Raw genomic sequence first — 24,135 nt, 5'->3', positions numbered from 1 at the left:
TTAAATCATTTAACATTTACTGTATAATATTATTAAAGTCCAAGAAATGCCAAAAACAGAGTTGTGTACACTAAAAAAATAAAAAATATTTAGGAAAAATGTTCTTGTCCTAGTTCAAGGTGTACAAACTTAAAATCATTTTGTCAGAATAATTAGATAACATCTAATTAATTGTCTTAAGTTGGTCCAACAAAATGTATTTTATTAACCATTAGTATATGCCAGGTGAGCAAATGTAACGACGGTGAAACTAAGCAGCATTCAAATCAAACTTCACTGAAAGTGAGCGTTCATCCTTAACCTAAGTAAAGCGCCAATCTTCACCATAATGCCTTCCAAAAACTCCAGCACAACAAACAATCCTTTTAAATGCCAATATAACACAACGTTAAACATGAACAAATCTCCTGCTATTCCTCCTATACTCTAAAATGCATGAAATAACACTTAGTTTCAACAGTTGTTCACCCCATCCAGTCCCCTGCAAAGCATGCTGGGAAACAGAAATCCCCTGCCTAGTTTCATCAATGCTACAAAATGTATACATGTAGTCCTAACTCAAATTATTTGAGTAAACTTCAGTTTTACAAATGCAGTTGTATTGAGCGTAATTAAGTCAAGTTAAGACATAATGTGTAGAATTATGTTGCTTTAGTTTATTTTAGTAAATTTAGTTAATTTAAGTAAACTGAACAATCTGCAAAAAAGTTTTTGAGTGTATGCATTAAGGCAAAAATATATACTTTCATATAATTTATTGGTGACATTCCTCCAGATGTTTAGCTTTCAGTGTTGATCAATGACATTTTAATGCATTACTCTTTTCACAGTGTTCCATACATATGACATTTATCAAAACATTGTCTCAAGAGTTGATGTCATTATATTTAGGAAAGGAAACTGAAGAGTCTACGTATACGGGACCAGTTGTTCACTTCAAATATTATAGATAACGGTGTTATTCTAACAAATGTGACTACTTTTATTCATGTTTCAATCTCTTTTGAAGAAAAATCTTTGATATTTGGAAGTGTAGAAACTATGTCATCAATAACTTAAAAACATATAAACAAAATAAATATGTATTACTTTAGTAATATACAAAGTACTCCTGATTGCAGTTTAAGAACAGTAGCCTATCACATGTGAGTTAAAATGCATCTGTTTTATCTGTTTGTTTCTATTTTATACTTTGATAAGGAAAAAGTGCTAGTCTGTACACCATCTATAAAAGTCGTAGTCCAATAACATAACACGTCATCGGCAATGTCAAGCACACGTACGGCATCCTAATTCAAGATATCAAACATTTACTCTATGTTATTTTGCTCAAATAAAAAAGTCAATGACTGTACAACTATATACACAATAATTACATGTCTTGTACAGCAAAGACTGACATGGTTCATGTCATAAAAAGGAAAAAACAAAACTTTCAGTAGTGTTAATTTTGGTCACATAAACGTTCTTTGGAGTGTCTGTATATCTCAGATGCTGCCATTTTTAAAAGTGAGAAAAAAAGATATTTCTCTTCGTGGAAGCCCTTCTTGCTAAAAGTTGCAACATAATTCCCCAAAAGGTTTTCTTGGAAATAGTCCTCTCCCAAGGCATTCCGTGACTCTTTTGGTCTTTTTGACTCTCAGTTCTAGTTCTTGCAGTGGCTTTGGATCTCTTCTCCATCTGTGTGAAGAGAGTGTTATATGTCAGCCCTTCTGTGGCCTTTGGAGCCCCTGTGCCGCCGTCTTCTGCGCTCTCGACCCACAGGGACTTTGTGAGCACCTGTCTGATGTCTCTGGCTCTCTCTGAGCTTGCGAACCATCTCGTGGTCCTTGTTGCCAAGAACACGGGGCAGAAAGAGGGAAGCTTTGTCTGTGCTCCGTGTCTTAAAGCCCCTCCTGGGCCGACCCTTTCCATTAATTGACACGTACCACTGCCTCTTAGAACTGGCACGGCGCTTGCCACCCCCAGGACCGGACCCTGCATGGGATGGCTGGGAGGTTGCATGGTGCCGCGATGCATAGGTGTTATAGCCTAGCTCATGAATGCGCTCCAGAAACTCACACTCTCGGTTGAAGACTTCCTGAATGAGTAAAAATGTACTGTGTTAGAACTTGTGATCATTTTGATGTTGCTATTACTAAAACAACTAAAGCATTGGAACAAAATTATTAAAAATTATGTTTTTATATATAGTTATCATTTAATGTTCACCCACAATTTTGAAAAAACTACAACATTTAACTCGGCCCATTGATTGCAAACTCACAGTAACCTGCCAAAATTAATGACCATATCCTTGGATGAGGTTATCACCCTCTGGTGATCAGAAATTTAAGTGACAAGGTTCCTAGTGAGAAACAAATCCCAGTAATCAAACTCTCAGTAATTTAGCAGCATGTGGGCATTGTCGTTACGCATGAAAACACCACCATGTGGCGATAGCCTCTAAAGGCCCCTACATGTTATCTGATCCTAGAGCAAGCCCAATTTCAGCTACTTGATTTTTTTTCGACGTGACATAACACTTACCGAAGCATACAGACGTCCTTTCTCATTCATAGCCAGGTATCTTTCTGAAAAAAGGCCCTTGATCGCCACCACACCAACATCCACAGCTGTGATCTCGAGTATACCTAGAAAAAGAGCCAAACACTAATGATGTGCATGCTGAAGAAATACTCCTACATTGCTAGACGGAACATATAGTTTATATAAAAAGGTCTCTATGAATAAAATGTAAGACGGAATAATAATAAGACATATCAATAAGGACGATTAAATTAAAAATGAGTTTTCTAGTAAAGTTTGACAGTTCAATTAAATATTGAAGAGTTTGACATGTGACATAAATGAGCTTACATTTTAAGAATTGGATAATTTGTTCGATTTAGGGTTTTAAATGATAGGTTTTGTTTATCATTACACTACCGATATGTGCTAACTCTACAATGCAGCCTATATTAAATCATTAGGAATGGAAATATATATTTTTTCAGTATGACGTATTTTAAATTATATTGGCTGTTATTTTTTAATTTCTTTCTCTCTCTCTCTCTCTCTCTCTCTCTCGCTCTCTCTCTCACTCTCATATATATATATATATATATATATATATATATATATATATGCATATATGTGTTGTGCTGAATGAGTCTCATACAACATACGCTGTCAGGTTAGATATACAGACACTAAACGCCTCTTTAAAGGGATGTTTATTCATCTCCTGTTTCCACTGATTAATGGCTCTCCTCATTCTTCTGTTTCGAATGATCATCCTTTTACGTTGGATAAACACATCCGTTGTCTAAGCCATTATGTTAAACTGTCTGTTCAATCCTGTTTTCAAATGGTAATGTCCACTCGGATTTAACTAATAGGACATTTAAGACCGATAAATGAACGCGTAAATTGAAAGACAGACAATTGAAGATTGTAATAAAATACCCCACTGGCTGACAGTGAATTGTCTTTACAATGTAAGTCATGTAGAGCCCAGAAATGCAATAATGCCATATCGTGGACTGTTTTCTGTTTTTACTTTCTAATATGTTCCTCCATTTGAAGTAAACGCTATTTTTGCATTTAGTCAAAAGTCAGTAAATAAGTTTGGATGGTTGCCTTTTATCTCCATTTTATTGTGTTATGAATGTTGATTAAAATGATTTATCTTCCCCCATATTACAAAGACACGTTCAATAGGCTACCTTGATGTTAGTTGTTTAGTGTGGAATGTATTGTAAGGGCTAAATGTTTTCCGATTTGCACAGTTATCACAGATGAAGATCTAAGATAAATTCTGTCAGCAAATAGACTGAATACACAGTTTAGTCTATTTATATTTATCCAACACACCCTACCTCTTCTGCTACATTCCCTTGCATCTGTATATAACACATTTGTATGTGTACATACGTGTTTATATGTATGTTTATATATATATATATATATATATATATATATATATATATATATATATATATATATATATATATATGTATGTATGTATGTATGTATGTATTTATATATATATATATATATATATATATATATATATATATATATATATATATATATATATATACAGAATAAGACAATAAATGATTCTGATTCTGATTATTGCACACCTCAAGGAGAAAATGACATTCACAAATATTAAACGTAATAACAGTGTACTTACTGAATGGATTATTTTCATCCAGAGATCCGTCTATTTTTCCGTTTGGATGAATTTGCAAGTGATATTTCGTGGCGCAGTAAAGTTTTCTGCGTCTTGGAGCTCCCCCGAGGTGCTCGTAAACCCCGCCGCGTCCGCCAGCATCTCGCCGCTGCCTTGGGTCACACGCCTGGCCCCTGGCACAAGGCGCCCTTGGGGTCCTGGTCAGCCTCGGAGCCAGAGATTCCTGCGAACTCGGATCCAAGAAGCTCAGTAACAACCAGAGCAGAATTATATCCATTGTGGCATGGCGGGATATCGGCAAAAGCTCGCTGGAATAGAAAGAGCTGGCACTCGGGGTCCCATTAAAGAAGTCTCATTTGTCAGTGGCGCAAAGCAGTGATCCAGTAAAAAGAAGGGGGGGAAGAGAAACAACTTTATGTATCCCTCTCTCCTCTCTTTAATATGTTTGGGAGGAAAGTCCTGGTCATCTGTTAAAGCCGAGTCGGCGGCAACAGCATGCGTTCGCCTCGTTGGTGCTCATGGGTTCCTCTCTGCTCTCCATATAGACTGTATCTGAACCGAAAAAACGGCAGTCGCTGATCGACAGTGTGTGCGCAGAAATAAAAGAGCCCTCCTGCAACAATAGCCTGAACCCCGACCAGATGATACAAAGGAAAAGGGGAGGCAAGGTATCAGTCTTGTGTGAACCAAGAGGTTGCAGTGTGGATAAAATTACACAGCCACCACACGGATGGTTTACAGCGGAAAACAGCGTCACAAAGAGAGAGAGAGAGAGAGAGAGAGAGAGAGAGAGAGAGAGAGAGAGAGATCCAAGGGTTGCAGAGTTTTCTTCTTTTGAAAGATCATCAAGTCCAGTTATACATAAGAAAGTTATACACTGTGGTATTAAAGCACGAGCATGATTGGCCTCTAGGTGAGCCGCTATCAGTTCCGTTTTCATGGCCGGTGAAAATGTTAACAGTGGTGATAACATCCATAGACTACACACGTGGCTTTCGGTGATGCACATTTATGCATGAAATGTTTCTGGACCTCTAAAGTAAAAAATAAATAAACCACAAGAGCAAATGCATGCATGCATCATGCATTTATTAAGCAGACTTATCAACTTGATTGTTACAAGTTTTTTAATTTGATTGTTATAAATGCAAAATAATCACCATTTAATCCTTTTAAATATAGCCTAGTAGGCTTACTGAGTTTCATGATGAACCACAATCATCCAGTCACGCTTCAAAACATCTATAACAGCTTTAGACGAATAGTTGCATGCAAGTGGCCATGCACAACTCAATCATTCATTCAGGTATCTGTCGCAGATATTTTTATTTCGGATAAAGCACAGGTAATGAGGATGCTTTGAATAGCCTATTCCGATCAAGACCTGTTTCTCGTGCATGACACTCCGAAGAGGAGCAGATACATGTGAAGTTTGCCATTTGAGGAAAATACATACATTTATAGGCTACTATTTTTGCAACAACAATAACAATTTATTTGTATTATTTTCTCCAAAACGTATTTTTAAAGCACAGTTCCTTCTTATCCTAGCCAATCTATCAGGCCATGAAAATATATAATAATAATATAAAATATAATATAATAAATAATACAATTTAAAATAATAAGAGTAGTTGGCTACAGTAGCTGGTGTGCACCTTCTCTGAGAAATCAGACTGTGAATGCGACTCAAACCCCTACAGCTGGTGTGTTGCAGCCCTATAGTGGGTGGAAGAGTAACACACAAATGACTTGTGCCTAAATTGCTTCCATCTTGGTCGCATTATGGTTACCATTCTCGTAATTAGCACCATCATCTACAAATCTCCCTGCCCTTTTGGCGCAACACCAGCGCATGCTATCAGCCTCATGGGAAGGCACCCTTCATTTGTCTTTTCTTGCCATACATCACTGGGCGTCCCTGTTTGTCACACAGTTTTGGACGAGGCAGCTGCTGCTCGTAATAATTTATTTGTCGCGCTGCAGGCCCGGTGTGTGTCAGACCATACAGAGAGTAGCCGATATCGGCCTACTGATGCACATCATGCGACCGTTTCTGAGAGAGACGCTCTTGATGTGGTTTGATCCCGACAGAGGGTTGCATTTCTGATGTGGTCTGCTGTTTCTTTCTGGAAGTATTTTAATTACGGCTCACAGCCGCCCACAAAGCTCAGCAGCAATAATCAGTATGAGAGAGAGAGAGAGAGAGAGAGAGAGGAGGGGAGATCACTCAGGATGTTGCCGATTATTGTGAAGCTCAACAGTTAAATCGCACCATGTTAAAGTTGTTTTCCTTCTCATACTCTCATCACATTTCCTCCTTTGTGACCCTCTTCTGTGTACATAAAGATAGCCTACTGTATATTGAAACATGAGAATATCTCCTTACCACTTCAGATATCTATCATAAGGTTGGCCTAATATGTTTTTTTTTTTTTTTTTTTGTTATTTTGAAAAAAAAATATATACTGCACTTAAAATAGCAACATTTAAATACATCGGTTATTGCTAAAGTTTTATCTTGTAATAGTGATATATTGTGGAATCGCGAACAAATCGTTCTTTTGAACCGATCCTTTAAATGACTCGATCGAACCGATTCGCAAAGCTTTCTGTGATCACCCAATTGTAAGCGAGAAAAACGGTGAAATGGGAGGAAAAAAGGGTAAATTAATTGTATTAATAATTTTCATACTTCTCAAGATTGACAACTTTGCAGTTAGTGATGTTCTTCACAGTTAACAATAATGTTGGATCAATAAACAACATTTAATATAACGCAATCTATAGGCTGTAACCTAATAATGAGAATAATTTTATAGCTAAAGAGCTAAATATTGTAATTTTTATTCATATATATATATATATTCTTTTTTACGTAAAATGTAGTGCAGGTCTTCGGAGAACATTTTTGAGTGATAACTTGGTTGTGAATAATTTTGGAATAATAAACAACATTTTACGCACACTATTATAGCTATTTAAAAAACTGGGTCTTCGGAAAACTTTTGAGTGCTGATTTTTTTTAAAGGGGTTTGATTTAAAGGAACCGTCCGAAGGAGACAATTTTCTAAAATTTATCGGACTTCCCAAAGCTATTATTTAACTACAACCCAAGCAACCCATACATGATTCACTTATTTAAAATTCTTGTAAGTATTCCATACCAAGTAAATAAAAGTAGTAAAAGTCAAATATTGCAATTTATATATATATGCCACCAAAGTGGCATTCAACTGATCACAAAGTATAGTCAGGACATTACTGATGAAAAAAAACAGCGCCATCACTATTTGATCAAAACTAAAGATACCCCATTTCCAGCAGTCATCACTCCAACACCTTATCCTTGAGTGATCATGCTAAATTGATCATTTGGTTCTAGAAAATCACTTGCCATTATATCAAACACAGCTGAAAGTTATTTAGTTCATTAAATGAAGCTTAACATTGTCTTTGTGTTTGTCTTTGAGTTGCCACAGTGTGCAATAGACTGGCATGTCTTAAGGTCAATATTAGGTCAAAAATGGCAAAAAAGAAACAGCTTTCTCTAGAAACTCATCAGTCAATCATTGTTTTGAGGAATGAATACTATACAATGTTTGAAATTGCCAAAAAGCTGAAGATTTCATACAAAGGTGTAACTACAGTCTTCAAAGACAAACTGGCTCTAACAAGGACAGAAAGAGATGTGGAAGACCAGATGTACAACTAAACAAGAGGAGAAGTACATCAGAGTCTCTAGTTTGAGAAATAGACGCCTCACATGTCCTCCGCTGACAGCTTCATTGAATTCTACCCGCTCAACACCAGTTTCATGTACAACAGTAAAGAGAAGACTCAGGAGGCCTTATGGGAAGAATTGCAAAGAAAAAGCTACTATTGAACCAGAAAATAAAAATAAAATGTAGTAGTGGGTAAAGAAACACAGACATTGGACAATAGATAATCGGAAAAGAGTGTTATGGATTTGTAAGGTGCGTGAGAAGTGCCCGACAAGACAGCCACATCTATGGCAAGTGCTACAGGAAGTGTGGGGTGAAAGGTCACCTGAGTATCTGGACAATCTGACAGTGAGAATGATAAGGATCTGCAAAGCTGTCATTGCTGCACGTGGAGGATTTTTTGATGAGAAATCTTTGAAGTAGTTTAATATGTTCTGAATTTTTTTTTCTGACTATATATTGTGATCAGTTGAATGCCACTTTGGTGAATAAAAGTACCAATTTCTTTCCATAAGAGCAAAAGCTACATTATTCCAAACTTTTATATGTATATATATACTGTTGTGTATACTGTCTGTTGAATGTGAAAATCCCAGGAGATCAGAAGTTACAGAAACACTCAAACCAGCCCATCTGGCACCAACAAACATACCACGGTCAAAAACATTGAGCTCAAATTTTTTCCCATTCTGATGGTTGATGTGAACATTAACTGAATCTCCTGACCCATATCATGATTTGCTGCCACACGATTGGCTGATTAGAAACTCGCATGATAAGTAGGTGTACAAGTGTACCAAATAAAGTGCTCAGTGAGTGTGTATTGTAACATGAAAAAATGTAATGGTCAAATAACTAAATCGACAGAACTCTGAAAAAAGGTTTTTGCTGAACCTAAGCAGCTGCAAAAAAAAAAAAAACATTGAAGAACCTGTACTTTTAAGAGTGTCATTCTCCACAAATTTGTTTCCCGGCATTCAACAAAGCTTAATAGTTACTGGTCTTTTTTCTGGCTCCTTTGGAGAAAAGGAGGTACCACAATCCAGACTAAATCAAGCTGACCTTTGAACCTTTTCTGCTGTACTTTTTCTCATGGCAGGGGCTTTTTTGCGCGAGTGATCTGAGAGCCTGACTAGAGCCAGACGGGAATGCCTCTCGTCCCCTGACAAATCACTGTTGAGCCCCTTTTGTCCTGGTTCACTTTGATCTCACCTGCTTGTCAGGGGCTCAGAAAGAACTCTCGTACAGTCCCAACGAACTGCAAACAAATTGGCAACCACTTTATTCTCTTTATTACCTCAGGTTGCTTTGGAAAAAAAAACCTTTAAATGCCCTATTAGGACAAAGCATTTTCATGAGTATGTATGTGAGGATTTCAACTATTTATGTAGTGTTCTGATCATGTGATTTTTTTTTTTTTAATCTTTTGCCAAAGAGTACTCAACAGAAACCTCACAACCCACCAAACCCATTGACTTTTCATCAGATCATTGGAAGGACAGCTTTATGGGATGATTTTAAGAGACTTCAGAAATGCTGGCCGTACTGCCTCATTGCACCTTTTCCGTTTCATAGCCTGTGAGATGTCAAAAGTGTTGAATTGATTTCTGTGGTGTAGACACGCCCAATTTATCACTCGAACATGCCAAAGGACACTTTTATATGCTTTGAACTGATTTTAATGCAACGCCCTTATTACTAATTTTGGTTCCCAAGAGATAGATCATCTACCTCATGACGTACACTTGTCATAAATCTCAACGACGGCTCAAAGTGATTTGCCAGCAGCACTTCATTTCTCTCTCTCTCTCTCTCTCTCTCTCTTTCCTTTTTAATTTGTCTTTCACACTCTCTCTATTTCTCTCCCACACTTCTTGAAACCAGATAGGTCTTTCTTATTCCTCTGCAGCCCTTTGATTCTTAGCTTTAGGTCTCAAATACCTTTTGGGAGGATGGTGGATTTCTCTGCACCTTCCAACAGTAAAATGATTGTGGTGGCCTGTAACTGTATAAGGCATCAATGGTTGTCACACTGAGGGCTCAGGGTGTGAGGGGGAGTGTGTGCTGAGCGATGACAACTGCTTGTGGAACAGTAACAATCAACACATTTTTCTAGAAGATGCAAATGTATGTTTTCAATCAGTGCTGTTGTTTATGGCAAAAACGACCATTGTGTTACACTTTCTGGTACAATACCGTAAAAATTAAAAAATGCTCAAAGCAACTTTTGGGGGATTCTCTGCAGCCACACCAGCAGAACCCTTTGGAGATCCTCCAGGCACTCTTTCAGTTTTCTGAGAAACTTTACTCTTAACTTACATAGTTCTTGCAAAAACTCTAAAAGAACTCTAGTGGCTTTGAATAACCTGACATATATTTTGAAGTTCCTTAATTAGGATATTTGATGCTCCTTTAAAGGATGTCTGGGGAATCTCCAGAGAGTTCTGCCAGTATGGCGTGTGAGGAATCCCTCAAGTATCTTTTGATTTCAACAGTGAAGAGAAACCCCAAACATTGTTTCATGACAATTTGTTACAATTTGTACAAGATGGTGAAATCGTAAGACATGGTACGACTTGGCTCATACGAAAAGGTGTTAAACACCATCCAATCAACAAACTATAGTAGAAAAATACAGGCATCAAATTTGAACTAGCCTCCTATCCAACACTTTAGGGCTTGGGTAAGGGGGGAGACTTTATGGATAGGTTTTAGGTTTGGGGTCAAACTTAGGAAAAATCTTAATAACAATGGTTCGCTGTTCATTTGATTTTCCCTTTGAGAGGAATTTTTATGTTTTTGTATATATGAGATGAGCCAACTCATCCGACTTTTTACTATTTTGCCAACCCAATCTCATGACATCTCATAAGAATAGTACGAGATGGTGAAAAAGTCGTCTAGTATGCGTTAGCTCATGCAACACGAACAATTTCTACTGTTTTGTACCACAGAAGAAAGAGAAACAGCAAGTTTTTGAAGTAGCGTTCTGATGATTTATCAGAAGTTTAACCCCTAACCCAAAGCTAAACCTAAACATAAAGTGTAATACCATGCCCCAAACTCTAAACCTAACCATGATGTCAATAGGAAAATAACTTTTTTGTACCATGAAAAAAACAAAAAAAAAAACATTGGAGTTTTGAATGAGCGTTCTTAAAATTTGTCCTAAATTTAACCCCTAACCCCCTTTTTTCTCCCCTTTTCCCCCGATTTGGAATGCCCAATTCGCACTACTTGGTAGGTCCTTGTGGTGGCACGGTTACTCACCTCAATCCGGGTGGCAGAGGACATGTCTCAGTTGTCTCCGCTTCTGAGAAAGACAATCCGCACATGTTATCACATGGATCATTGTCATGACACCGCGGAGACTCCCAGCACATGGAGGCTCATGCTACTCTCTGCGATCCATGCACAATTTACCACACACCCCATCGAGAGTGAGAACCGCTAATTGCGACCACGAGGAGGTTACCCCATGTGACTCTACCTTCCCTAGCAACCAGGCCAATTTGGTTGCTTAGGAGACCTGGCTGGAGTCCCTCAGCACACCCTGGATTTGAACTCACGACTCCAGGGGTGTTAGTCAGCATCAATACTCGTTGAGCTACCCAGGTTCCTTGGAAAATAAGTTTTGTGTAGCACTGAAGAAAGAAATCAGGGTTTAGAACAAGAAGACGGAAGCGTATTACTGGTTATCGACATGTACAATATCAGTCATGTCAGACTATATTGCAGAAATATATATGGAATAAGATAGCTAACCGACTTTGTACACAGACATTTTACTTTCATAAACCATGATTTTAAAAGGAAATTCTCTGTTGTTTACCACAAATGAAGGTAAATATGGTGGTTTAGAAGAAGATGATGGAGGCGTCTTAGAAATTTCCATAAAAAAAAAAAAAAGTGGCAACACTTACAATAAGGTTGAATTCATTAACGTTATTTAACTCCATTAGTTAACATGAACAAACAATTAATTTTACATTTAAAGCATTTATTAATCTTGTTTATTGTTAATTAAAACATATGCTAATACGTTTTGTATTTATTTTTTAGTGAAGTTGTATATGTTCTATGTAAATTATTTTCATATATTAAAATGAACCAAGATTAATGAACTTTTTAAAAGAATACTGGGACCCACTTTATATTAGGTGGCCTGAACTACTTAAGCATTTGATACAATGTACTTATTATGTGCATGCATGTTGTTACATTGTAAATACATTTAAAGTACTTGCATTTAATTACATTTGAAGTTACACTGTTAACTTTACCGCTAACCCTAACCTGACCCTTACCCCAAAACCTAACTCTAACCCCTAACCCTAAATCTTAAACCCATCTGTACCGCAACCTCACTAGCAGCAAATGAGGGAATTTTGCAGAACAATATGAAGTTCACAGTAAATACATACACTGTAAAAAAAAAAAAAAACGATAACCAAAAAAAACAAAAAACTGTGGTTGCCAGAATAATTATATAAAAAATACAGTAAAATACAGTAAAAATCTGCATTTTACTTTCTAAGGTATTGTTACTCACCGTAAAAATCACAGAAAAACACATGATGACATGAAGTTCACCAATTGTGGCTCTTCCAGGAGCAAAGACCAATAAACATGTAGAGACTCAGTTTCACTCACACAAACACTAAACATCATCAGGGTAACACTAAAATAATACAGTAAACATTAACTACACTACATCAAATATACCACAGAACACCCCAATGTACGTAACCGATATTAAAAATAAGAAGAAACATAACTATTCCCATAAAATATAATGAAATATGATGGGTAATGTGAGATATTGTGGGAATGCCCAGTTATTCTTTTACTGTAATTTTAACAGTAATTTACTGTAAAAAGTCAAATGTAAAACAATGTACTCTCTTGTTAAACATGTCAATTCTTTCCATTAATTATACAGGAAAATCATACTTTTTACATCTAACAAATGACATTTTTACAAAAATGTATTGTAAAAATTATTGTATTGTCTTTAAAATATATAAAAAAATTACTGTATATTTTAATATGTGTTAATCAATTAACGTTTTATTTCTGTAGCATTTTTACAGTTGTTTACCGTTAAAATTACTATATAAAATACTATGTATTTAATGTTAGTACATTGTAGTTAAGGCCACCTAATATAAAGTGTGAATATTGCTAATTGTTAGTTCATGATACCTAATGTATTAAGTAATGCTAACAAATAGGATCTTATTGAAAAGTGTTACCAAATTATTTTTAAAATGTTGCTAAATTTCACGCAAAATTGTGTTTGTTGAATAAGGTGGTGTGCATAAGAAAATAAAAGTCAGTTTTCTTATGAGGCAAGTCCTACAATATTATACTATTTTATTTGATTCCAAATTTTCATCAGACTGTGCTGATTTCGTCATCTCGTACAATTAGTTTCCGATTTGGGAACCCTCTGAAGAACCTCTTGGCACCCTTTCTGTTCTGTGAAACTTAATCTTAGTTCCTGCAATAACTCTATAGACTGTCTACATGTACTCAAGGAACTTCAGTATATATTGCGAAAGCATTGAAGCCTTTGCCTTGTGATGGGGTTACTAAAAGAGCCATTGACATTCTTTAAAGTTATTGCAGGAATAAAAAGTACCAGTAAGTTTCTCAGAGGATTTACTGGAGGATCTCCAGAGGGTTCCACTAGTTTGGCAGCTGGGGAACACCAAACAGTGCCTTGAGTATCTTTGAAATTTTACAGTAGACTGTCCCTTCCTGCTCTCTCCAGTGGAGCAGGAAAACGATGACGTGCTATTGCTGACAAGCACACAGCTCATACCGACAGTGACGAAGCAGCTGTCAATGACTCATTTGAAACTCAATGTCACCTAATTTCCCTTAAACATAAGGCCATTGACGGAGGGGATGGAGTCCCAGCAGGGGCCAGTGCATGTGAAAGGGCCATGTTAATTGTGTAAAAGATGGATGGCAGAGGAGTGTTTGCTGCAAACTGCATTGTTCCCATTTCTCCTTTTCAAAACATCATAGCAACATTTATATGGACCCTCTCTGAGCTTTTACTTCCAGATAGCTTTTGTTCTTCTCTATACCTCCTTAAATATGCTTGCACACACACATACACACATGCACTTACACACATACAACATAGCACAATGTTATCACAACATAATGCTTCCCTTTTTATGATTAATAAGATCGATTTTGTCACATTTTAGGTGCGATTCTAAATGAGTTTAAAATGTTTTGGTTTGTTTTTACATTTAATGATCTTTAGTTCCTTTATCAGATTAAAATTGATGCTTTTTGAATTCGTCTTATTGTTAATCAGACAAAGAATGATTATATATAATCATGTATATACAGTATAATGTACGGTATGTATTTATCCAACACCAGAATGTAAGTGGGTTGTCATGAGAAAAAGTCTTATTTGTTGGTCTGAAGTATTAGGGTCACAAACATACACTAAATTACAGAAAATTGAAAGTGCATAATACACCCTATCTGCTTCAATACCTAGAATCACCAACCAAAGAGTAAAGGTGACATGGCTTGTGTTCTCAGTCTTATGTTGTGACAAATAAGAGCATAGTTTGTGGTGCTGCTTGTGCTAACATAAGTGAGCAGAACAGCAAGGGTGATGAAAGAGCTCATAGTGACCCGAAGAGGGCCACGTGCCGCCACAGCATGCCTGTCACCCCCAGGATCAACCCACAAGACTAAACTCGCAATCAAACTCGCAATCAAACACCCCCGACCTCAGTGTGGTTTCACTATATTTGCCAATCTTTTCTAGTGAGTTACATTGAATAAGGATGGCCAAGTCTTTTAATTCAATTTGATTTCTTCTATGTGGTGTGTCCAACACATGCAAAATTTGGGCACTGACAGAATCCTGTCCAGAAAGCACTTATCACTGTTGTGGCATTTGATGATGTCTTACGAAAGCTAACAACGCCTCATCATGTTGAACCCCCCCCTGAATTTGCTTGACGAGTGCAGTTTTCTTTCCATTCTTGACATATTTCTTTTTGAAACTGCGAGTTTGGGCGGGACATACCAAAAGGCCTGTTCCTTTTTTTAAATGGCCAATAGACTTTAGGTTACATCACAGTCATGGACCATGATTTGCTACTTTCAAGTCGAATGCTGGTTATATAAGTGGGAGGGACATTCTCATTCTAGAGAGCAGCTGATTGGACAAAATTCTGTGTAGTGCAAGCTGAGTCATCAGTATTTTTAGCCTATTTAAAATGTAAATGTCTGCTAAAGGAAATTTTTGTTAACTTTTAGGAGCACTTCTAGGAGTGGTGGTGGTGTAGTGGGCTAAAGCGCAAAAGCAATAAACTGGTAATCAGAAGGTCGCTGGTTCGATCCCCACAGCCACCACCATTGTGTCCTTGAGCAAGACACTTAACTCCAGGTTGCTCCGGGGGGATTGTCCCTGTAATAAGTGCACTGTAAGTCGCTTTGGATAAAAATGTCTGCCAAATGCATAAATGTAAATGTAAATGTAGGAGCATACTAGAATATACACACACCGAGCACTTCATTAGGAACACCTGTACACCTACAGTACATATTCATGCAATTATCTAATCAGCCAATCGTGTGGCAGCAGTGCAATGCATAAAATCATGCATATACATGTCAGGAGCTTCAGGTAATATTCACATCAACCATCAGAATGGGTAAAAAACTAGTATTTCTGTAACTGCTGATCTCCTGGGATTTTTATGCACAACAGTCTCTAGAATTTACTCTGAATGGTGCCAAAACCAAAAAGCATCCAGTGAGCGGCAGTTCTGCAGAGAGAAACGCCTTTTTGTGGTGCTTCTATGACACTTTGGACTCACATGTCAACTTGTTTGCTCTTCAGGACTTGTATTCCAGTCCTTTACATCACAGGTGCTACAGCGCAATTTGATTACACTTAAACAAGATAGTAAATTTAGTTGATTATGTAATACAAGCATTCAAATTAGTGCTGTCGATTTAGCGTGTTTATTCAGTGTGATTAATTATATACAAAATAACGTAATTGACCTTGTCCCCCGACCATTATAAGGAATATTACTACCATCAGAGCAATTTTAGTTTGAAGTACCACCTGTTTTCTCCAGTGGTCAGTAAGGGAAAATCACTGTATAGGCAATGCGCAGCTTATACAGAGAACAAACCACACTTACTGACAGTAGATAGCACAAGAAAAGAACGCGTTCTTGCATTCAAACTGTATTTTAGAGCTCCTTAGTTCAAACATTGCTTGAGCGCAAATCCGATCGCAGGGATCTCAAACTTTTCAAACTACATTTAACTTGACACAGCAACCTAAAAATGGTATGCTTAGTATGCAACGCAAACAAAGTGGGATGCCCATAAGCGTCAGGTGTACACTGATACGTCCTTAGCAAAGCTTTTATAACAAATGATTTTGGTGGATTGAAGGCCAATGATAAGCTTATGTTCAATAACATGGAATTAAACAATATATTGGATTCTGAAGCCTGTCTTATCAATACTTTACTCGTCAGCCACAATAATATAATGCAAGGTGATGAATATACAAGGTCAAGTTAAATACTCATACTGCCTTGATGTGTCATTATGTCAAAGCCGGAGTACTTTGGTTAATTTGGAGGGCACATTGAATATGTCAAAATCAGTCAAAATCAGATGAATGTATTTGTTGGGGATTGCGGTGGTAGGAATGATTGACTAGTGGTTAAATAATTGTGCGCATCTGTTTCCAGGATCTGTCCACACATGGGTGACAAATCACAGTTTTACACAACCTCTATACCTCAACAAGGAATTAGACTCATACACTCTTCATCCATCCATCCATTATGACATCATGAAACACTGCAGTGCAAGCCAGGGTGAATGTATGACTCTCAGTAATGACCATGAAACTGGATATACCGCTTTATGTTCAGCAGTTGTGGGGGGTGTAAACTTTCTCTCCGCCCCTTTCTCCAAATACTCTGATTTGGAAATAAAGCATGTGTCTTTAATTGTGGATAGTTGTTACTTTTTTGTATATTTCAACATGTAGTAAGCCTTGTGATCTAATTTATACCTTGTTGATATAGTGTCATTATTAGGCATCTTGGCTGTAAGTGTCCAACTGTTCCGAGTGCAGTGGAGCAATGACTTGTGGCCTTGCACTGGCCCATTTCTTGGCCACTTATGGGGCTTTTCCACTGCACGGTACAACTCGACTCAACTCTGCTCGCTTTTTGGGGGATTTCCACTGTTGATAGTACCTGGTACCTGATACATTTTTAGTAACACCTCGGTCGAAGTTCCAAGCAAGCTGAGCCGATACTAAATGTGACGTCAAAATCCTGCAGATCACGGATTGGTCAGGGAGAATAGTCACTATCAGCGTCATTGGATTTCTGACATGTGACATCAACCCGATAGTTTTAAAGTTAGCAACAGCGATATCAGTATCAATTGTTTAAGCAACTTTCGAATTGTGAAAAAAGAAATGGCTGTGCGCAAAACCACGCCGTGGTCAATAAACGAGGTGCAGACGGTCCACTCGTTAGTGATGAGCGAAACAATAAAGTCTCTCAGGAAATATCTCAGCTGTTGGCCACACACGGCTACCACCGGACCTACCAACAGTGTAGGGAAAAGTTAAAAATGCTTAAAAGTGTCTACAGAACGATCAAGGAAAAGTGGAAGTGGTTCAACCAAATGGCGAGCAATGGGAGGGAGAGTGCCCGGGACTGGCGTTGATCCATGACGGAGGATGGTATGTTTTGTTATGTTAACTCTATACTCTGCTTGAAAGCTTCACTTTATTTAGTTGACCAGCTACTGAAGCTTCTAAAACAAGCAGGCCAATTTAACTGTTACACTTGTAAAATCACCATTCAACTGGATTTATGCAGCACAATGAGCTAGTAGCTAACAGCTAGTGGTCGTTTTATTGTTTTGGTCAGTTTGTGTCATGTTTAAGATGATGTCACGGCAGTGAGGCGGCGCACCTATGACGATCAGCCTATAATCCCACCCATATTGAAATGGCACTAAACTGCAGTGGAAATGCAAGATCGGAAAAGTAAAGCGAGTAGAGTTGAAGCGAGTCGAACTGTAACGAGCAGTGATAAAGTGCCATTATTGTCACAGTGCTAAAACTCCCGTGTGTGACGCTGGTAAATAGTTGTAGCAGCCATTGATCCATCAGGACTAAATGTAATTCACACATGCACGTCCATGTGCACGTTCACACGTTGCATGTCCATATGCAGCATGGACATGTTGATAAATCAGAGGTAGTTCCTGTAAATAAAGCCAAAATGAGTACACAAACTAGAGGTAGACTGGTATAACAGTTTTACTGATTAATCGGTGTCGATAGTTGCTTTTTGATCGTTATCTGTAAACATCTCTGCCGATAGTTGCTGATAGTTTTTTTTTATAATTCCTTATCAATAAACCTCATCTGGTGAAATGTGTGTATATACTTATACTGTTTATACAAAACTCTTCGTCTGGTGAATATATATACTCTATAAAAAGCTTAATTTGGTAAATACTTACATATAGAGAGCATTGTAACAGAGCCAAGTACCCGGTGTGTTCATAGTTAAAAGTCCAGCATTATGCACCAAATCTGAAATTTTGGTTGCATTTGGAATTTTATTCATTTTGGACTCTCTCATTGTCATAATAAGGAAAGAATAAAACAAACGTAATCATTCTATAAAAAAAAACCTTGGTAATTGGTATCGGACCAGATGTGCATCCATAAACTGATGTAGAGTGGACCAAAATGGTGGTATGTTTCCTGGGAGATTATTACAAAATCAAATATCACAAAATAAACCCGGGTTATCCTGACGGTGTCAAAAAGTTGAAGGATCTTAACACCCTGAAGTTAATTTTTTCGAAATTGAGTGTGTTCACATGCACACAAATATATACTCATAGCTACCAAAAATCAGCTCATTAAAAATAAAAGAAATGCAAGAAAATAGTGTTTCCAGGAGACTTGGAATCATCGGGTTATTCTCTGCTTTTGACAATAAATGTAAACATACTTATGCACATTGGATAAACCATTTTTTGTTCTCGCAATGCATACTGCTTCAAAGCAGCTTTACACGAAATAGTGCCCTAAAATGGTCGGACACTGCTTACCTGTTACAACGGTCAATTACACAGTTTAGTGGTCATTATACAAAGATATTTGACTGCAGATTGGCGCAACTGACCAATCAAGTATTCCAGAGAGTCGTGTTATAAAATACTTTGTTTCAAAAGTATAGACACAAGACGTAAGCATTATGACATGCATGTTAACATGATTTTAGTTTTTTATAAATTTGCTTACTAACCTTTTTTGTGTAACGTTATATCCAAATTTACAACTTCGTTGCCATGGCGACTTAAAGCCTGTTATCCCAGTAAATGATAATTTGAACAACTTTAAAGATAAAATAATACACAAGTTTTAGCATGTTTCATACAAAAATTACCCCATTCACTTCCATTGTAAGTGCATCAGTGTAACCTAGATTTCTGATTTTTATAAAGAAAAATGTAAATTATTTTTTGTGATTATCAACACTGTCACAAATAATGCTGATTCAGCTTAACTTGTGTTGAACCTGTAATATTCCCATAATATAAGAACAAGGCCTGAACTTTTAGAGACACAATTCAGCAATTGTTCATAAAATTACTGGTGGAGTTTTAGTATTAGTGTTCTATGTCGATTTGTGCATGCTACATTATAACATTAATAAGACCTTGTGGACCATTAATCACTTGTTACAATGCTCAAAATCATCCAGACAGAGCAGTGGTGTTGTGTCTGTACTGGTCTGAATGCTGTCTTTGAAGAGCAGGATTAGGATTAACATTGAATTCCCTTTTTAACAAAGACTTGACCTAGAACTTTTGTAGGAGACATAGCCACTTGTCAAAACCGTAAGAATGGCTAATGCTGCAGTAACTCATTAATTTTTTGGTAAAACAGTATACTATGCCTTCATTAAAGAAAACAAACAAGTATAATGTGGAGGTAGGCTAATAGTGGAGAAATTGCTCTTGTTACATCAAGGTTGCTGGCCTGAAGTCAGGTAGTGATACTCCTACCTCTCCTGCTTTATCAGAATTGTGCCCTTGAACAAGGTACTTAACCCCTGGTTGCTCTAGGGCAGTGTTCATTGCAGTTTGTGCCATGTAAATTGCTCTGGGAATAAATTGTCTGCTAATGTTTAGATTAGGAATACTAGTAAATAATCTTGGTTTATTTATAGACTGCTAAATTGCATAAAATTAAACTACAACTGTCTAAGTAATTACATTGAAAATGTTTTCTACATGGGCATAATTCTTTTGCTATTTGATCCAAAAGCATCAACCCACATTACATTTTCCTTCCTTGCATGTTAACAATAACTGTAATTTATCATTCCACTAACTGATCCACAATTTACTTCTCAGTATTTTCTAAGTAGATTCAATATGAGCTTCAATTGTTTTATTACTTTAATTATTCATAAAATAACACTGGTAGCACTGTATGTTTTTAATTCATCAAAAAGAACCGGCTCGGAAGAGTCATTCGTTCGAGAGTCAGAATACTTAGGTTGCAATGTATGTTTTTGATTCAGAAAAAATAACTGGCTCACTAGATTCATTTGTTTTGGGAATCGGACTACACTGGTCATGCTGTAGATTCACTAAAAAGAACTGACTCCTAAGAGTCATTTGTTTGGGAATTGGACTACACTAGTCATGATGTATGTTGTTGATTCACTGAAAAGAACCAGTTCCTAAGAGTCATTCGTTTTTGAATCAAACTACACTGGTCATGCTGTATACTTTTGATTCAGTAAAAACAACCGGTCGGAAAGAGTCATTTGTTTTTGAATCGAACTTCACTGGTCATACTGTATGCTTTTGATTCAGTAAAAAGAAACTGGCTCGTATGAGTCATCCATTTGGGAATTGGACTACAATGGTCACGCTGTTTGCTTTTGATTCAGTAAAAAGATCCGGCTCGTAAGAGTCATTCGTTTTTTAATCGAACTTCACTGGTCGTGCTGTATGCTTTTGATTCAGAAAAAAGAACCGGTTCGAAAGAGTCATCTGTTTGGGAATTGGACTACAATGGTGACGCTGTTTGCTTTTGATTCAGTAAAAAGAACCGGTCGGAAAGAGTCATTCGTTTTTTAATCGAACTTCACTGGTCATACTGTATGCTTTTGATTCAGTAAAAAGAACCAGTTCGAAAGAGTCATCTGTTTGGGAATCAGACTACAATGGTCACGCTGTTTGCTTTTGATTAAGTAAACAGAACCGGTTCGAAAGAGTCATTGGTATTTTAATCGAACTACGCTTGTCATGCTATATGTTTTTGATTCACTAAAAAGAAACAGCTCATAAGTGTAATTAATTCATGAATCGGATTTCACTGGTCTCGCTGCTTGTTTTTGATTTATTAAAAAGAACCGGCTCACAAGAGTAATGTGTTCATGAATCGGACTAATCTGGTTGCGCTGCACGTTTTTGATTCACTAAAAAGCACTGGCTTATAAGATAATAGTAATCTATAATTAATATAATTAGTGGTACTTGATAAGGCAAGCATCTCTATAGCAACTGCTTATATGTAGGGTTAGAGATTTTTCAAAACCTCAAACTAAACTTGAACATGTAAATCCTGCAAAAAAGTAGGCAAAAATAATAAAATAAAAAATCCCATAGAAAAAGGGCACTTGCGCATATCTAGGGACCAGAATATAATAGAAAATTGGGGGTGGGCTTTTCTTTTTTTTAAATAAGTGACCACCTATTAAACCATCCATAAACCTTAGCAATGACATAGCAATGCCCTGGCAACCATCCACAACACGTTAGCATGATGACAGCAAGTTTTGCTGCTAAACGCTCCAAACACATTTTCTTTAGAAAGCATCAGATATCTAATTTTCAACAACTATTTCAAGCCCAAGACACCTAAGACCCAACTAGGCAAACAAACAAAGCTGGTAAACCCGGTTGGTGTCATCTCAGTCTGGCCTTAGTGGTGCTGAGGGCATGGGAGCTGGCAGTGGAGGGGATGCAGTTAAGCTGTCTTTTTGGGCAGTGAATAATGACACAATTGTTTGTCAGTCAGACTAAGAACAGGTGTTATGGAGCTGAAGACTGGAGAGCTAGAGGCCAGTGGCCTTGCTCTCTGGTTTCGAGGCGAAGGGGGGGTAAAAATCCTCCAATACCTTTGACATGCTGGGTGGCAACCTTATGTGGTATGAGTATGTGTTAGTGTGTGCTACCTTAGAATCTATCCATTTAGTCAAGCTAATTGTTCCATGTCAAACTGTGCTGTTGAAGTGGTGAAATGTAAAATCTGACAGTCGGGTTTAATTAAACAAGTCTTTATAAACATGTAAATATGTCAGAGGCTTATACTGATGTGAACACATGTGGACAGCAAACAAAGAGTTAAACCGTTCAGCTGCTGTGATGACTTTGGAAATGGTATTGAACTGTGTGCGATGCTATGCTAGCCACAGGAATGCTAATGTTTTCCAACACCAGCTCAAATTAATTACTTTTCACCAAGACACTGGGTAATTCCTCCATGTGTGTTGTAAAGAGGTGTCTGGATTTGTGAGCAATTAAATGTGACAATGCCGTTCTGGCAGAGTTTCACTTGAGAGAAAGAGACGTAGAGCCCGACATGTCGGAGGAGGCTTTACTTATTGCTCTTTTCCGCTTTGCGAGACACTGAGACTGCGAGGAGGCAGGGAACCGTTGTCGACATCGGCAAAGGTGAAGGGTTAAGTGTTGTTGGTTCACCCCAAAAATAGAGTCTGGGTTGCAGTCTTTGTATGGTTGAAGACTGCCTCTTACTCTCAAAACAATGCTCTATTTTTTCTGTCTTGGCCACATCCAACACAACTTGTTACATTTGCATCTTATCATGCTAGCCCTATTTAAATGTGTACATCCCTTATACGTGGTGTCAGTTTTTCACATCAGGAGACTCTTTGGTGCCATATTTGTTGAGGCCATTTTAACATGCTTTGTCCTCTAGGAGGAAACAAGAAATACATGTAGTCCTCGAGACATTTTGCATTACAATAGTATATGTGTGTAAAGTGCCTCAAAAAAGCGATTTTTATGGCATTTAATGGAATCAATCACCCAAAAATGAAAATCCTACCATAATTCACTCACCCTCATGTCGTTCCAACCCCAAATGACTTTGTTTCTTATGTGGATCACAACATGATTTAATGAATAGTCTTGTCCGTCTTTTCAGTTCAATTGCAGTGGATAGCGACTCACTTTAAACTTGAAAAAGGACCCACATGTAACATAAAAGAAGTCAGAGCGAATCGTACATCATATTCAAAGTCTTCTGAAGAAATACAGTAGATTTTGTGAGAAGCTGTCTGAGGCGGGAGATGATGAATTCAACTCAAAAGTAAATGTATTACACACAAACACGTTCGCTTTACTGCATAGCGGTGAAGTTTCAGACATACACTCAAAATGTATATTATGGATGCGCTGCACTGACACACACACACACACACACACACACACACACACACACACACACACACACACACACACACACACACACACAGGCACAAGTACAGGCTCGGCTCTCTCTCTCCCACTCTGAGGTCTGGCCCCTTTTTATTTCCCCCATCTCTCACTGCGAACATAGGAACAGCAATTATCAGCAATTCCTCTCAGGTGAAAGCCCTTACCGCTTCCTCTCTCCCCAGACGAAGGCTCGACCATGTCCTCGCATCCACCCTGTCCATCTTGACGTTTGTTCCTGAACAATATAAGAGAAGCTCGTTCACTGTGGCAAGCGTGTTCACGCCAGAACTTGCAAACTTGTTTAGCGCTAAAAACAAAAGAAAGAAATTCACTCGGGTTTGGAATGACATTAAATAAATTACAAAATGTTCATGTTTGGGTGACCTATTTCTTTAAAATCCCCCTTTATCAACAATAGGACTGTCTGGGCATCAGTGTCACACATTTACTTTTGTAGAAAGAATGCATATTTAAACCAAAACCAGATTTTTCTCCTGTGACTCCTCCCCCACCTCACCAAAACAGACCCCTTGCACACACATATGTGGAATGCTTGTTTTTTTCCGCCGACAGAAATGAGTTGAGTTGCCAGCTTGGATGATGCTGGGTGGTGGGGTTAGCTAATGAAAAGCA

At 37.6% G+C, this 24,135-nt stretch overlaps 1 protein-coding gene across 2 annotated transcripts in view; it reads right to left on the bottom strand.

The window, feature by feature from the left end:
* Nucleotides 1-177: 177 nt before the first annotated feature.
* The window catches only part of LOC127653995 (fibroblast growth factor 3-like), a 35,682-nt gene continuing 11,724 nt past the window's right edge, over nt 178-24,135 (bottom strand). Inside the window, exons 2-4 of one of the 2 annotated variants that reach the window (XM_052140912.1) lie at nt 23,667-23,809; nt 2,530-2,633; nt 178-2,080 (exon numbers count right to left, since the gene is read on the bottom strand). In XM_052140912.1, the coding sequence (XP_051996872.1) occupies nt 1,697-2,080; nt 2,530-2,633; nt 23,667-23,809 (631 nt within the window). In that variant the 3' untranslated portion in view covers nt 178-1,696. Of the gene's footprint in view, nt 2,081-2,529; nt 2,634-4,180; nt 5,277-23,666; nt 23,810-24,135 lie in introns of those variants that run through there. The other variant, XM_052140903.1, reaches the window with a different exon arrangement.

Source organism: Xyrauchen texanus, chromosome 2 (assembly GCF_025860055.1).
Source record: "Xyrauchen texanus isolate HMW12.3.18 chromosome 2, RBS_HiC_50CHRs, whole genome shotgun sequence".
Taxonomy (NCBI): domain Eukaryota; kingdom Metazoa; phylum Chordata; class Actinopteri; order Cypriniformes; family Catostomidae; genus Xyrauchen; species Xyrauchen texanus.
Note: the sequence above shows the minus strand (reverse complement) of the source record. Positions and strands in the feature narration are given on the sequence as shown.